The sequence below is a fragment of the Acomys minous genome, assembly GCF_964271855.1.
Source record: "Acomys minous genome assembly, chromosome: 8".
Taxonomy (NCBI): Eukaryota; Metazoa; Chordata; class Mammalia; order Rodentia; family Muridae; genus Acomys; species Acomys minous.
This window is the reverse complement of record NC_140489.1, coordinates 3234667-3250123: the sequence shown is the minus strand read 5'-3', so window position 1 is coordinate 3250123 and position 15457 is coordinate 3234667. Positions and strand designations below refer to the sequence as shown.

Genomic DNA, 15457 nt, shown 5'->3' with positions numbered 1-15457 from the left:
CTCTCAAAAGGACTGTCCCAGCTTAGAGCACTATTAAAACCTCTGTATCCACTGGGTCCTTCCCACCAACGCCCAGCCAGCCACCATGTCTCACAAACTGACGGTTGTGTTAGAGACGAAAATCTGGCTGAAAAGGCTGGTGCATGTCTATAATCTTGGTACTTGGAAGGCTGAGGCAGGAGAATCAGGAATTCAAGGCCACACCGTGAATTTGAGTCGAGCCTGGGCTACATGAGACTCCACCTTCAAAAACAATCTGTTCATGTCACACTGGTTCTTAGCACACCTGAAGAATAACCATGGCAGAGCAGACAAATCTTCCTTTTGTGACCCCTGGGCTCCTTGGCCTCTAGATTTGCTGCCTGCATGGAGAGCCTGTGTCTGTATGCTTGTCAGCTCTGCTTGCTACCTGCTGGGCTCTTCTCAGCATTCTAAGCCACGCTTAGAGTCCTTGGAATGGGCTCAAGGGCTTGGTGGCGTTCTCTTCAGCCCCCGGCCCAGGTGTACACTCAACTGGTTATGGCAGGCTCAAGCTTGTTTGTCTTTTTGAGGCCTTGGTTTTCAGCTCCAGACTGGAGTCTGCTTAAATATCACTGCCTCCAGGAAGGCTGCCTCTGGACTGTAGGTGGAGCAGCCCCAGATGCACATACCAATCTCCCCGACCCATGAGGGGACACTTTTAATGACAGTGGGAGAAACTGTGACCCGTGTGCAGCTCTGAGCATCTGGATTAACGTCCGTGCTTTAAAACATGTCCGAGACAGCATTTATGCCCACTTCTGCTAACTCTGATAGGTTTTGTTACTTCACATCTCACCACCATTACCAGTCACTCTCTATTTCCTGGCTTCCACCTCAACAAATCCGAATCTGCTTCCTGGCCTCCCTTTTGTCAGCGCGGGAGCGTTGTGGCTGAACACCACACTGCACTGAGCAGACAGAGGACTTCGGCTTGTGTATTTGCCCCTTGGCAGACATTTGGGTGCCTCTCCTTCTTGGTCCTGTGGTGGACTAAGATGGCATTCAAGTTTCCACCATCCACATTTTCTAAGGTCATTTTCTGTTACTTGAGATTAGACCGTCCCTAATCTCCCTGGAAGTTGTGGGTAGGATAAAAGTCAAATATTGCTCAACACGTAGTACTGTTACGTTGCTGTCAGTTTTAGCAGTAAACCTTCATCCTAAGTATCCCTTTCGGTGTTTATTTTTCTCTAAGTAATCTAAGATGTTGGGGGCAGTATAGTCTGACAGTGTAGTTTTAGCAGTTAGATCTTCCTTGGTGCCTCGGCTGCCCAGCCCAGAAGCCTGCTGCACTACGCTCATGTAAGCACTACTAACTGCCTTGAGCACTCCGTAGACACCTTGAGGAGGCCAGACTGCTAGCACGTCTGCAATTCTGGCTTCTGAAAATGCAACCAGACATTTTGCCATCACAAATGCTAATACGTTGCAGAGAACCTAGTAATATTTTCGGCCAGGCCACTTTCCTTGATAGTCCGGGAATGGGACGGTTACTAGTGTAGCCACAGTTCTTCATTTGCATAAAGAACTGCGATTGGTGGAAGTATTGCTTCATTTACATAAGGGACGCCTCCATTATTGATACAAACATTGTTCATTATTTACATGAAAGTCTGCAATAATTGGTACAAAACTTGCTCAGACCCTTTCTGACTGTGCAACCAGGCTGCTTGGTTCAATTTTTCAGTACCTGAAGCTATAGCTGATGTTGCTGCAACATTGGGCCAGTGATAATGCTTTACTGGCGCTGTCCTTCCATGCCTACTTCCCATCTCCACCATTAGCAGAGCAGCAGGGTGATCTAGGAACAGCTGCAGGTAGTGTTGCCTAACTAGCAAGTAACGTTACAGCTGCCAAACAGGCCCTGTGGGTTGGGACCTCATGACCGCTTCCAGCTGTGACTGCTGCTGCCTTTGCTTTCCCGTTCTTCACAAAGGCGAGAGTGTTAGCACGAGCAGGACAGCAGCAGTGACAGTGACGACCACTGTAACTGGTGAAGGCAACGAGAGGCCACAGAGACAAGGACGAATGGCAGAAGTCGGCAGAAGACATGGGATACCGAGGAGCTGAACACTCGTGTCTGTAGGGTTAAGGGTCAAAGTAGTCAAGGCCTTCAAGTAAGAGGGCTGCCACACTTTTGCTGTCTCCTGCTGCTGCTCAAGGCTTCACAAAAAGGCCATGGAAGAAAACATCTGCAAAGCGCACAGGTTGCTCTGATTAAAGACAAAGCAATAAGCTTCTTTTGTGTGTATGTTTCCTTCAAGCTGGACGCGATTATTGCTAGCTTGAATCTGCGCTGCGTGGTTATTGCTAGCTTGAATCTGCACAGCTGTGTTTATTGGCATGCAATCCATATGGAGGCAGGGCAAAGGCTCACAAAGCCTGTCTCCTCCCGGAGGAGGATACATAAGTAACAGCAGTCTCTTGGAGGAGGCGACTCTTCGGTGATGTCGGACTGCACCTTGGGTGAGTCATCACCTGTGACAAGGCTGCCTAAATCACATATGATGCTCCTTTAAATAGTTTCTCACCCGGTCTCCTGGGTAACCCTGCTGAACTCATTCGCTTGTCACACTAAATGTGAATGAGAGCGTTAGTTTGATCTATTATTCCTCTTTGTATCTAGGATGAATGGCAACGGGCTACCCAGGAAAAGGCACACAGAGGTCTGGCACTGAAGCAGGGCCTTGGCAGAGCCGAAGGTGAATGTCACAGGAATGGTTGCATGGCTCCTGCAATAAGCAATGCATCTGAGGCCACGCTGTCCGACAGTTGACTGCTCATGGGAGGACTCCCAGGGTGGTCATCATCTTCCAGGTACTGACGGAGAGATGAACCTCCCTGATGAATGGGACCTGCCTTTCGAGTACGGGATGCTCCTCCAAATGGCTAATGAACTAGAGGACATGTTGCAACCCTTAAGGTAGCACACATGGGGTGGAGATGTAAGCAGGCCGTGATGGGCGCTGTAGGGGCTTTGCTGTGGGCAAAAAGACACAACAACTAAAGCTCTGCTCTCTGCTCAGAGAAAGCTTGCTTCTATAGGGAAGGAAAGCAACTGCGAAAAGAGATGTGATACTAGCCTTAACTTTTGGCTTAGTATAAAAGTTGGGGAAATGGAGAATGAGGGCGTTTGCCATTTCTTAATATTGCTGGGGCATAAAGGAAAGAACATAGAAATCTAATCTATTCTCAAGAGCCTTGTCTGTGATCTAAAATCTCGGCACCTGCGGGAAGAACTGGACAGTGCGGATGGGATAAAATGAAGCACTATGCAAGATATTTCTAGTGTCCAATCTTAAGTGTGGGGGAAGTGAAACATCACGACCCAGTGTGTAGATAAAGGAGTTGGTAACAGAGACTGATAATCGGGGAGTATGCAGCCTTGTAGATAAAGGAGTTCATAAGGGAAACTGATAATCAGGGAGTATGCAGCCTCTGTGCTGCTTGAATTGTAGGAAGGATTTTAAATAAGAAAGAGCATCTCACAGCCTGGCTGGTGAGGCTGTGGCATGTGGGACACTTCGTGCTCACAAGGGTTAGCAGTGGCCTGTGGAGATCCTGCCTGTCCTCTGAAAAAAAGTTTTGTATAGGATCAGCCTGAGTGCTGTGGACGCAGAGACTTTCAGTAACACAAACACTTATTCCTCCTTGAGACAGAGGCTTTATCATCTGAAGAGCTACAAGATGAGTCATTCTCGGATGAACTGGCTCATAAAAGAATTAGGGACACTGTTTGTGGGCCGCTTCCTGGAGACCAGATTCCAGAAGACAACGAAGGAAGGCAGGCATTGTTGCGGAAATTGAGCATGAGGGACCCATGTTGGATAGTCAGTGAAGACTATCTTCACCGTCTGTCTTCACAGCAGGGTTGACCGTATAGAATGATACCACCAAAGGGAAAGAATGTTTCTATGATGACTTCCTAATTAGGCACGCACTGTGAGCCTTTCCCAGAATCCATGACTCATCACTGCCAGGGGCCTGGTCAGCTCTGGATTCTCAGAGGAGAGGCACCCTTCCTCGCTGCCCCACACTGCAAGAGTGTCCAGACTGGCTTTGAAGAACTCGCTTTGCCTAGGACTCTATTGGGTCCTATCTATCAGGAGTTTATTATTTTAGCTCATTTCCCCAGACACAATTATGATAGGAGTATAAATTTTATATATTTTTCTTTCCTTCCTAAAAAATTTAAAAAGGTAAGCTCCCTGTATGTAGCTGAGGCGAACTTGAAAGCATCCACCATACACTGCAGGGAGAATTTGGGTTTCTTTTAAAACCCAGTTATGTTACGTAAGCATGTTTTTGTTTTGTTTTGTTTTGTTTAATCCCAGGTGTGGGACATGGGGCGGCTTCAGACTGTCCACAGCTGTTTCACAGCAGGTGACTATGATTTGCCTCGTGATCTTGTGCAGGGGCATGGTTTTGCGAGCTGCAGAGTTTCTGAGTGTGTGATGTTTGGAATTGTGGGGGCTTTTCAGGGAGGATAAACATCAGAGCCCCAAGAGAGGCTGGAGGTGCTCTGAGGAGGAGGCTGCTGCTCCCTTGCTGCTGCTGCTGCTGCTAATTGTGGTTTGTCAAGTAAAAGAAATTGGATATCCTGTCAGCGAAGACCATCCCTGTGCCAAGGAACTTGATGTCCCTAGCCAGCAGAAAGTAATATAAAGAAATCTATGCCCCCTTTTCTCTTTAAGCTTCTTTCCCGTCTAGACAGCATTGGGTGGTTGGGTAGGACTGATGAGATCGGTGATAAATATAGGAACCAAATAAAGTAGGGGGAAAAAATACCCAAACCACACACCCCACTACAACACATGCTATGGGTCCTGGAGCCAGATTGCAGGTCTATTGTATGCCTCACATCATTTGAATCTGAGTCAGGTAATTGTCTAACATGCATTTCAAGATTAATTTCTAGGCTTTGCATTTCACATTTGGTCCATTATCAAAGATGTTGCCACTATCAAATATATTACTTTAGTCAATTTTAACTCTTTCAGTCTATTTTATAACTATTTGCTGAGGTCAGATTTTAACTCTGATTGTAAGGTTTTTAAGGACAGAGGTGACTTTGCACATTCTTTCAGAAGACTGGTTTACAATCTGCAGTGTGCTGGGCCCTGAGTTGTGGCTGTGAGAGAGTGACCCAGTGTCTGGTTTCCAGTTGGGGAGAGGAGACGGCAACTGTCTCACAGGTGTTGGACATTAGGGAAGTAGTGGCTTGAGAAGGGTCTTGGCAGTGGGTCGTGCAGGAGGAGACACACCGTCCCAGCGGGAGCAGGCTACATGTGGATATGGCCAGTTTCCTGCTGTCCCTGCCATGTTCTCAATTCTTCATTGATATAAAGGTATAGGCCTTATCACTGTAACAGGGGCCCAGGCCTTAGAAGCGCCAAAGACTTAGCACAACTGACTCCATGATAGAAGCTCCACTCAGGCGGCAAAGCTCAGCATGTAGACAGCACCGCCTGTCAAAGCTAAAACAAAGATCTAATCTTCGAAGCCCACAGCTCTGGGAAAGCCCCCAAGTGCACTAACCGTGCGTTTTGGCTTCTGTAGTTCGGCTTCTGGCTGACTCTTGTTAGTAACAACTAACAACTGGGACTTTCCTCTCTCAGTTTCCCCACAAAGCCCCAGTGAGGAGCTGGGCAAACCAGGGAGCCTCCCTCCCCGCTGCTGCAGTCTCTCCTGTTCCAATAGCTCGCCCTGAGGAGAGGACCCCTCATTCCCATTGCCTGCTTCCCCTTCTTACTCCCTGCCTCCTCGGCCTTCTCCAGGGATGGATTTGTGCGGTCCCTGGGGTAACGGTCACCTAAACCTCTTGCTGAGCACTGGGCCCACCAATTCCTAGCTCCCCCCACCCCATGCCATCCACTTTCAGCATGAAGTAGCCAGGTAAGAACCTGACATCCATACACCCAAAGAGGTTCAGGATGTTCAGGTGGATTTTCTGAGGCGGCCCCTCCCCAACATGGTCCGATAAAATCCCATTTCTCTTACTTTTTTTTTGTTTGTTTGTTTGAGACAGGGTTTCTTTGTGAAGCCTTGGCTGTCCTAGACTTTGTAGACCAGGCTGGCCTCGAACTCACAGCAATCTGCCTGCCTCTGCCACCATGCCCAGCTCAAAATCCCATTTCTCTATCTTCAACTTCACCTTTGAGGACCAGTTCTGCATTCCTAACAGCTGTCCCAACCCATCACCTGAAGATACCACCCAAGTTCCCACCCCCTCCCCCCTATTCTCTGCCCCAGATGGCCATATCTGACACCACCTAAGCCCCACCCTCCCATCCCCTGCCCCAGATGGCCATATCTGGGCACAAGTCCAGCGTGTGGCAGACACATCATTTTCCTTTACCTACAATCTATAAAACCCCTCCCTGACATAGTCTGGGTACAACTTTCTCTGGTCTTGTCCCTTGAGACTGGTGAATTTGCCCACAGAACAACCACCCCCCTGTCCCAAATAAACTTGCCTTTAAAAAAATATCTGACTTGAACTAGCTTATTTTGTCAGTGTCGATAACCTATCAACAGTTATAAAAGTTAAAGGCATAAGTATGTCCCAGTTGCTGGAGGTAGATCAGAAAGGTTTAGCAACAGAGAACTGATTGGGATAAGACCTTGTGCATAAACTGAAAGCCATCGGCACCTGTTCTGATAACAAGATAGAGTTGGACTTAACAGATATCCAGCAAAATTATGGTGTCTTAGGCTGTCAGAGGAATGTCTCATAGCTGAAAGTTCTGCCTCCAGTCAAAAGACATGGTTGGACTATCAGATGGACAGGGGTATAGGCAGGGATGCCCCCCCCCCAGGACTGGCCCACCACCAGACTGCCCTCCTGCCTGATGATGTAGGTGCTCATCCATGACTGTCCCAAGACGAAAAATGAAACCAGGTACATGGGCGCTGAAACACTTACTTCAACTGAAATGAGTTGGGCCCAAGCCAGGTACCTAAGCCAAGAGGACAGAACCGGTTGCTTTCACCTAGGCTGTCAGATGGGAAAAGAAAAGTCCACCACCATATACACAGACCGTCAGTCAGTATGATTTTACTACTGGCTATATCCATGTGTGATCTAGGGAAAGGGCTTCTTTTTTTTTTTTTTTTTTTTTTGGTTTTTCGAGACAGGGTTTCTATGTGTAGTCTTGGCTGTCCTAGACTCACTTTGTAGTCCAGGCTGGCCTCGAACTCACAGCGATCCGCCTATCTCTGCCTCCCGAGTGCTGGGATTAAAGGCGTGCGCCACCACGCCCGGCCGGAAAGGGCTTCTTACCACTGGGAGAGGGGAATTTAAAAAATCTTGGCCCTCTTATAGGTTACTTGGCTTCCCTTACAAATTGTCTGTCCACTGCTGGCTGCCCGACAAACGGACCTAAGAGCAGTGGGGCCTATTAATATTCTGATGACATACCACTACCAGGTGCTTCCTGAGACCCCAAGTGGATGGAAGATGCCAGAGGGTAAGATCATTCTCCAGAAACAACTGGCAGGGCTCTGGCAACCGCCCTTCACCAGGCTACTCATCTGGGATCCTTCTGAGTAACTCAGACCAAGGTGTGTTACACACAGACTGCACAGCCTAGCATGGGATTACTCAGCCACATGCCGGGTCTGTGAGCCAGTGAATCCCAAACAGAGAGCCCGCACCCAGGAAAGGGTCCAAATGACAGACTCACACCCTGATGAACTGCCAAGAAAACTGACGTCACCAAGATTTGGCCTTTTGGGGAAGCATAAAAGTACTTGGTAGTTTTTATAGATACCCTTTCTGGGCAGAACATTTCCCATCCAGACTAAATCTGATCAAATAGTAGCTAAAAAGGAACTGGGCCCCTGATTTGGTCTCCCCCTAGCAATGCAGTCTGACAATGATCTGGCTTTCATCGCCAAAACCTCTCAGTTAATAGCTGAAGCTTTAAACATAGAGTGTGAATTTCATTGTGCCTACAGACCTCAGAGTCCTGGCCAGGTAAAAAGAATAAAAATAAATAAATGTTGTTTAAAAAATTGAAAATCTCAGGCTAGAGAGATGGCTCAGAGGTTAAAAGCACGGACTGCTCTACCAAAGGTTCTGACTTTAATTCCCAGCAACCACGTGGTGGCTCACAACCATCTACAATAAGATCTGGTGCCCTCCTTCTGGCATGCAGGTGTACATGCAGGCAGAAAACTGTACATAATAAATAAATCTTAAAAAAAAAAAAAGAAAATCCCAACTATTCAATTTTACCAATGAAGACTCAGGAGCCAGATGCTGGGGTGAAAACCTGCTAGCTCAGAGAGGCAAAGAAAGCACCCAGCTGACCTTCCTACTCAGTTCACATCTCAGAGGAAAAAGCCCCAAAAGCTCACTATCTCAACAGACAGCCCAGGGGGAAAAGGCCAAGCACTAAAAGCCAAAGAACTTGCCAGCTCAAAGCTCAAAATCCCCTTCTTTTTTATCCATGCAGTCTTAAATACCGTTCAACTCCAAGTCCCTCCTCCTCTTTAGCCACTGTCGGCTGGTTTCTTGCTTTACCTTTTGACCTAGGGTAAACTTTATTAAATCCTGTGTACAGAAAGCTCTTGGATTAAAGGTGTGTGTTGGGGGGATGGTCTGATATATTTTGATGTTGGGGAATGGTCTGATGTATTTTGATGCTAATTACTACTTGCTGTCTGTGTGACCCAACTTTTGCTTAATAAAAAGCCATCCTACTTGCACAGGGAAAAGGAGATAAGTGGGCTACAAGAGAGAGGAATTCTGGGAAGAAGAAAGACCACCACGAGAAGAAAGAGGAGAGACCTAAAGTGAAGAGAGGAAGGTTGCCATGGGTTAGCTGGAGGCGAAGCACATGGCCGGTGTGGATGGAGAACCAGGCCCAGATAAAGAACATTAGCAAGTATTTGGGATCATGGATGGGAGGTAGCTTGATAGAAGTTATTGGAAGCAGATGGCATGGGGTTGAGTTGAGACAGGGATCTCATGCCTGCTCCACTATCAGTAGTTTAGAGGATTGATATCTGCCCTGCCCCAGGTTAACTAAGGCTATTTTAAAATATAACAAGTGTCTGTGTCTTGACTGATTGCTAGCTGGGCCTACAGGTAATACAGATAATTTTAAAAAACAATAGGTGTGTGTTAGGGCTGAACCACGTCAAATAAGAAACAGGATTTTACAGTTCACAACCTTGGGGTTCACAATGGAATCAAATATCTTGCAACACAGGACATTAAAAGAAACTAACAAAACTCTCATTAGAGTCCAGCAAAAAGTGAACAGACCTCTTTCCTTTGCTGAGTCCGCTGCACCCCATATAGGGAGGGATTTACCCCCTTTGAGATTACATTTGGAAGACTTCCCCCACTGCTTCCCAGGCTCAGAGACCAACAGTTGGTGGAAAATCTCTTCAGAACTTCCAGTTTTCCATTCAGGGCTGTTCAGTGGACTGTCTGAGAGACCTAGCCAACCTCTAAGTCTGCCATCAGTTTCCCCCTGTTTGAGTTCAGCGATACTGTCTGGGTAAAGCGAGTAGCCAAAGGGGCACAGGAGCTAGCCTGGAAAGGCCCCTACAACGTGGTTCTCTCCACTCCGATGGCAGTAAAGACAGCTGGCGTTACACCATGGATACCCTCGCCCAGGTCAAGGAAGTGACTGTCTCTGGACTATGGACCCATTGAAAGGAAGATTTCATTGTGCCCTGGGTCCTTCTACTCCTTGCCCCTTTACTTCCTCCTGAGTCTTGTGTTTTACACTACGGGTATGAATGCAGGGTTATGGCCCAACCCCCACTGCCCTCAGGCCTGGACTGGAAACGGATGAAGACAGATACAGCGAAGGTAGTAGCCAGTGTGACTGACTGTACACGAGAGGAACCCATATCCCATCTTTATTGTTGCTCACTGGTGCCCACGTAGGAAAAGTCCTGGGAATTTATCTTTTTGAGATAGGAATACAGATTCTCGCCTTTGGGAAATGGGAAAAACCTAGAGAACCAGGCTCTATGCCACAGGAAGGTACCCTGGGAAAAAGAGTTCATCATTCTCAGGCAGAAATCAGCCAGGTTTTCTGGTGATGCTTAAACACCTGCCCCCACCTCTCAGTACTACTTAGAGATAGGAACTAACCAGACTGTCATCCCATTGACTGACAAAACTCACTGTGACGGGGTTGGGGGTGGGGTGGGGTGGGAGGTGGGGTAAAGCCCAAATTAACACTGGACGACTTAGAAATGACTAACACTTGCCTGCTATCTAAGATCCTGACCCAGGCTCTGCCCCCTATTCTGACGCTGCTGCTCTGCCTTATGGGTTAGTTCACGTGGACAACAGCGATATTACCGAGTCTATGAGACTGTTTGGTGGGTGTGTCTAATGGTTTGACTAAATATGCCTCTTCTGATGCTTTTCCAAAATAAGTAGGCGGGTTGCTCTAGGAAGGACCTAGGAAATATTCAAAGTCTCTGTTTCTGAAAGCAACAGTTAGGTTCCCTTGCAGAAATAATTCTACGAAATTAGAGAGGTTTAGGCTTACTTTTTATCAGACAAAGGACACCAAGTCTGGCTTGGGGGAAACCATGTGGTTTCTGTGCTAATTGATGGGAAGGTGAGTGAAGGTGAGCAAGTCAGGGGAAACTGGCATTTATTTATTTATTTATCTATTTATTTGAGACAAGGTTTCTCTGTGTAGCTTTGGCTATCCTGGACTCGTTTTGTAGATCAGACTGGTCTCAAATTCAGAGATCCACCTGCCTCTGCCTCCCTGAGTGCTGGGCGCCACCACACCCGACCTGGGATTTCCTTTGGACGTGAGTCAAATCTAAATGGGAATGGGCAGAAACCTCAGAATAGTCCATGGCAAGCCTCAGGCTGGCTGTTTGCACTTTGACTACAGATCACACTGTGAGTGTGGTAAGGCCGGGTGCCAAATTCAAGGGGCTGTGGGGAAGGAGGAACCGTGGAGAGGGAGGTGGTCAGAGATTAAGGAGGTAAACGGAACAAACGGTGGCTTGCTGTGGGTGGCTTGGCCCTGTCTCTGTGGCTCTGCTACCTCAAATTTCCTAACTGACCAGTTCCCTCCCTCATTTTATACTGTTGAGACTTTTGCTCTATCAGCTTAATTACAAATCATTAAAATTGTCTTGCCTTACTTCCTGGCTGCGTTTTCTTTCCTAGTCCATAAGAAATCTTGTCCTATGTTGGGTACACTGGCTGCCTCCCGGGAAATATCTGTCCATTAAATTCAATCCAGGAGAACAGAACTTAACTCATTCTGGACATTTTGAGCAAGAGGGTGAAAAAAAGTACAGGAAATATTTCTGAAGGGATTTTCCAAGAACTGATAACAGTGACTTCATTTGGACAGGGAACGGGGATTGGCTGAGGGAGCTGGAGTGGCCAGCAGGGTGGAAGGAGGCCACGTGCAGGAAATCACAAGGAGGGAAGAGCTATGAACGGACTCAGGCTCATGACCAGTCTCTTTCCAGGCCATGGAGGGCTGCCCGCTGGCGGCCAGGGGCCTGAGCGCCACTTGCTGTTGAATCCTGGGAAAGGACAGTCCGGGGCTACCATCTTCTTCAGGCGGCTCCTCCCCACTTCTTCATCTGTTTTATGCTATTAAAAAAAGCCCCAGAGATGCGAAGGCCCAGCCTCTCCCCTGGGATGCCTTGACATCACGCTCCTCCGTCCTACTGTGTGCCTCCTGCTCTCCACTGGTCCTTCCCTCTCCCCTCTGCCTCTTCAGCGTCTCTCCCCTCCTCCTCGTTTTCTCCTCTGCGCCTCCTCTCTCCTTCCATCCTCTCCTCCGGCTCTACTCCTTCTTCCTCTCCCTCCCTCATCTGCTCCCGGATCTTTCACCGGGAAGCAGATAAGAGACCCAGGAGCTGGCAGCGATCCAACAGCTCTGCCCGAGCGCGCGCACGCTCCTTGGCGCGCGGAAGCGTCTTCCCACCCCGCCCTAGGCCGAGTCCCGCCCAGGAGGCGGTGCTTGGTCCCCTGGGGAGGGGGCGAGCCTGGTCGCAGGGATGACGTTTATGGGCGTGGCCGGGACGGCGTCAGATCTCGTGAGAGCGGCGACTGGTGACGGGCGGAGGGCGGGAGCGTCCCGGGCGAGCGCGGGCGTGTTTGAATCTGGTCCGAGCGCGGGAAACGATGAGTCCCCCGCCGCCGTTGAGGTGAGCGCTGCGCGGTGCGCACGGGGGAAGCGGGGAGCTGTGAGTAGGACGGTCGGCGGGCGGCCGCGGGTGGGCGTCGCGGGTCTCTCGTCCGCGGCCCCCATCGGTCTCGGGCGCTCGTGGAGTGGGAGCTGTGCCGCGGGAGGGCAGGGCGGGACCCCGGCTGACTAGGGGCTCAGCAGCGAGCATCTCAGCCTGGAACCCGGGCTCACTAGGTAGGACCTCAGACTGAGGCCTCATGCTCACCAGGGAGGACCCCGGAAGAGCAGTGCGGAGCAGGTCCTGCTCTCACTAGGGAGGATGCCAAGGAAGGACCTGATCCGTGATGCATTCGAGAGAGGGCGGCGGACTAAGACCCGGGTCTGAGTAGCCAGGACCCCCCAGCCAAGGACCCTGGTTGAGTAGGTAGGACCAAACACCTATGCCCGGGTTGACGGGGAGAACCCCGGTCCTGAATTTGAAACTGACATGGGGGAGGACCCCAGCCATGACCAGAGAATGACATGGAAGGGCCTGGCACAGGCTGGGGAGCTGACTGGGGAGGACGTCAGTCTTGACGCTTGGCCGGGGCCTGACTTAGGGACGTCCCCGAACCTGCACCGAGGACTGACTGATCTAGGGAGGGCAAATCACGAAATGCAGTAACAGTTTGTAAGTCTAGCAGATACAGACATCATGTGTGGCAGGCTAAGTTGCCAAAGGCATGTACGTAAGTAAACAAAAAACAGTGACCAGAATTAAGAAAGTATTGATAGCCGCCATACGATGGAGGTGGTGGTGGTGCTGCACAACTTTAATCCTGGGACTAGGGAGGTGGATTTCTGTGAGTTTGAGGCCAACCTGGTCTACAAAACGAGTCCAGGACAGCCGGTGCTACACGGAGAAGTCTTGTCTCAAAAAAAGACAAATTAATTAATTAATTAATCAGGAAAAAGTTGTGATTCACGTTTCAGCCATTTGAATTGGGGAACGAAGTAGCTGCATTTAAGATTTACTTAAGAGAGGAGTTGTCACATTGCGGTGATTTTCTACATTTATTCAATTTAGAACAGGAATATATATTTACTTTGATTCACTGTCTCCATAATTACTGCCAGTAATTTTCTATATTGCTGTATTTTTAAAAGTATAAGGGATTTTTAAATGAGAAGTTCTGTTGCGAATATGTTCTATTGTTAGGTCTCGGTTTTGAGTATGTCATCCTAGCACCAGGTGTAAAGGTAAAATAGGGTTTCCTAGGAGATCCATTGTGGGAAAGAGAGTGAGCAAAGTCCCTTGGGCACTCATTATTCTGTAGGTGTGGAGAGGAGCGTGTTAAGTGTGGCAAGTGTGTATGCTGTCTAACAAGCTCCCAGGTGACCTCGGGGCTGCTGTTGTGGTTTTCACCCCCAAGTAACAGTCTCTCGTTTGAAAAACAAGAGCGGACTCATGGGTGGGATCTTGGAGGAATGGCACCTTCGAAGCAGAGCCTACAGAATTCAGCTTTGGGGATCGGACTGACCCTGTTGCCTGAGTCAGTTCTTCCAGCCGGCGAACGATTCCCAAGGAACTTGAATTTCTTGTTCCTTTCATTGCCGTTTCATTGGCCATTGGTAATAATAGGTATTTTGTTTATAACATTAGTAAATATTTTTCAGATTATTACAATTTTGCATCAGAACATTGTGAGAAACTGTCTTCTATAGTGGTGTAAAACACTATTCTTGAGTGTTTGTATAAATTAAAGCTGACAGGGAAACTTGCACATTAAAGTTGTGTTCTGATTGTATCCTACCAGGTTGTAAAGTAAAGCTCCCTTAGAACAGCCTTGCCTGTCATGGAGAAGCGCGAGGCGTTCATCCAAGCAGTATCCAAGGACCTGGTTGAAGAGTTTCTGCAGTTTGTTCAACTTGATGTAAGTTGCGTGTTTGACTTTTATTGTAGTTTTCACTATGGATATGAATAGTACTCTAAAATCATGTCACTAAGTGAAATGCACTTCTCTCAGTGAGTCCTTAGGAGTGGGTGTTCATATTTAAATAAGTAAATTCTTTAGAGTAAATGAACCCACTTTTGGGCTGAGTTAAAAAGTAGAAGATGTACAGAAGAAGCTAACCCAAGAGCCCACTGAGCTGAAGTGACTCCTAAGGACTAGAGAAGGCGGGTAGGTGTTTTACCCTGAGAAGCTGGGGCAGGGCCTGACTGCAGTGATAGATGCAAGGGGGAAAGGGCAGTGAAAAAAAGATGGGAGACCATGTTTTCTGTTGCTGTGATAAAACATCCACCATGGCGGCGAGTCCTGCCAGTGGGAGCAGGAAGCTGAGAACTGACACACTCAACTACAAGCGCCTGCATAACGAACTGGTGGTGGGGAGTGGGGCTCTAACTCTAGTGACCACGTCCTCCATCAAGGCTGTACCAAAACCTCCCAAAACAGTGCCACCAGCTGGGAACCAAATGTTCAGATACTCACCTCTATTGGGGCATTTCTCAGGCAAATGACTGCACAGACCCACTGGGCAGAGAGTGCCTGCATGCAGAAAGCACAGGAAGCAGAGTGGAAGGGAAACAGCGACAGAAGACAGGTGATGGGAGAAAGATTTGCCCAGGAATGCTTGTCTGCCTGCATGCACAGAGCTGGTGGTTGAGGGACCACGCCAGGTAGCCGGAGAGTGTAGTGCTGCGTCCCGTTGGCACTGGACCTGGGTGGGAGTTGGAAGCCTTCAGCTGGGGACACGGCAGTGCAGTTTGGTTGGATTTAATGATGAGGATGTGTCCAGGGTGTTGGCCACGAGACAGTTTGACAGCATATCTGAAGCCCAGAGGCGTCTAGGCTAGAGAAATAGAAAAGGAGCCATGAGCTGTAGGGGGAGCTTCTGTTCTGGGAGTGTATGGTGCAGGAGCAGTGGACGGCACTGGAGTGGACCTCTGCACTAGCATTGAGATAGTTGGCCCTTTGTGCCAGGAGGCCTGAGCCAATGTGCCAGACCTATTTTGAGTATGATTTTACAGTGAAAATCAAAAGGCACAAAATTAGAGAAGAGCCTGATCATGATTTTAGTGTGTGGGCAAGATTAAGTTTTGTCACAGGTGAAAGTAGTCTTGGCGGGCTTTACCCTTGGGGCACCCCATGAATACCTTGTGAGAGACCCTGGCATCTAGTGTCAACTCTGGTCTTCATTCAAGTGCACAGCTGTACACATACACAAACGGAAAGGCAAAGACCACAACTCAAGGGCATCTTAGTGGCCTGTTGAGAATGCATCTTTCCGAAGGCCTTTCACTCTAGCAGCCT

At 48.6% G+C, this 15457-nt stretch overlaps 1 protein-coding gene across 5 annotated transcripts in view; it reads left to right on the top strand.

Annotated features, from left to right (window-relative positions):
* Nucleotides 1-12051: 12051 nt before the first annotated feature.
* NCAPG2 (non-SMC condensin II complex subunit G2) overlaps nt 12052-15457 on the top strand; it is a 59638-nt gene continuing 56232 nt past the window's right edge. For 2 of the 5 annotated variants that reach the window (XM_084792263.1, XM_084792260.1), the window contains exons 1-2: nt 12052-12183; nt 13961-14077. In XM_084792263.1, coding sequence (XP_084648389.1) covers nt 14000-14077 — 78 coding nt within the window. In that variant the 5' untranslated portion in view covers nt 12052-12183; nt 13961-13999. The other 3 variants (XM_084792262.1, XM_084792261.1, XM_084792264.1) reach the window with 3 other exon arrangements.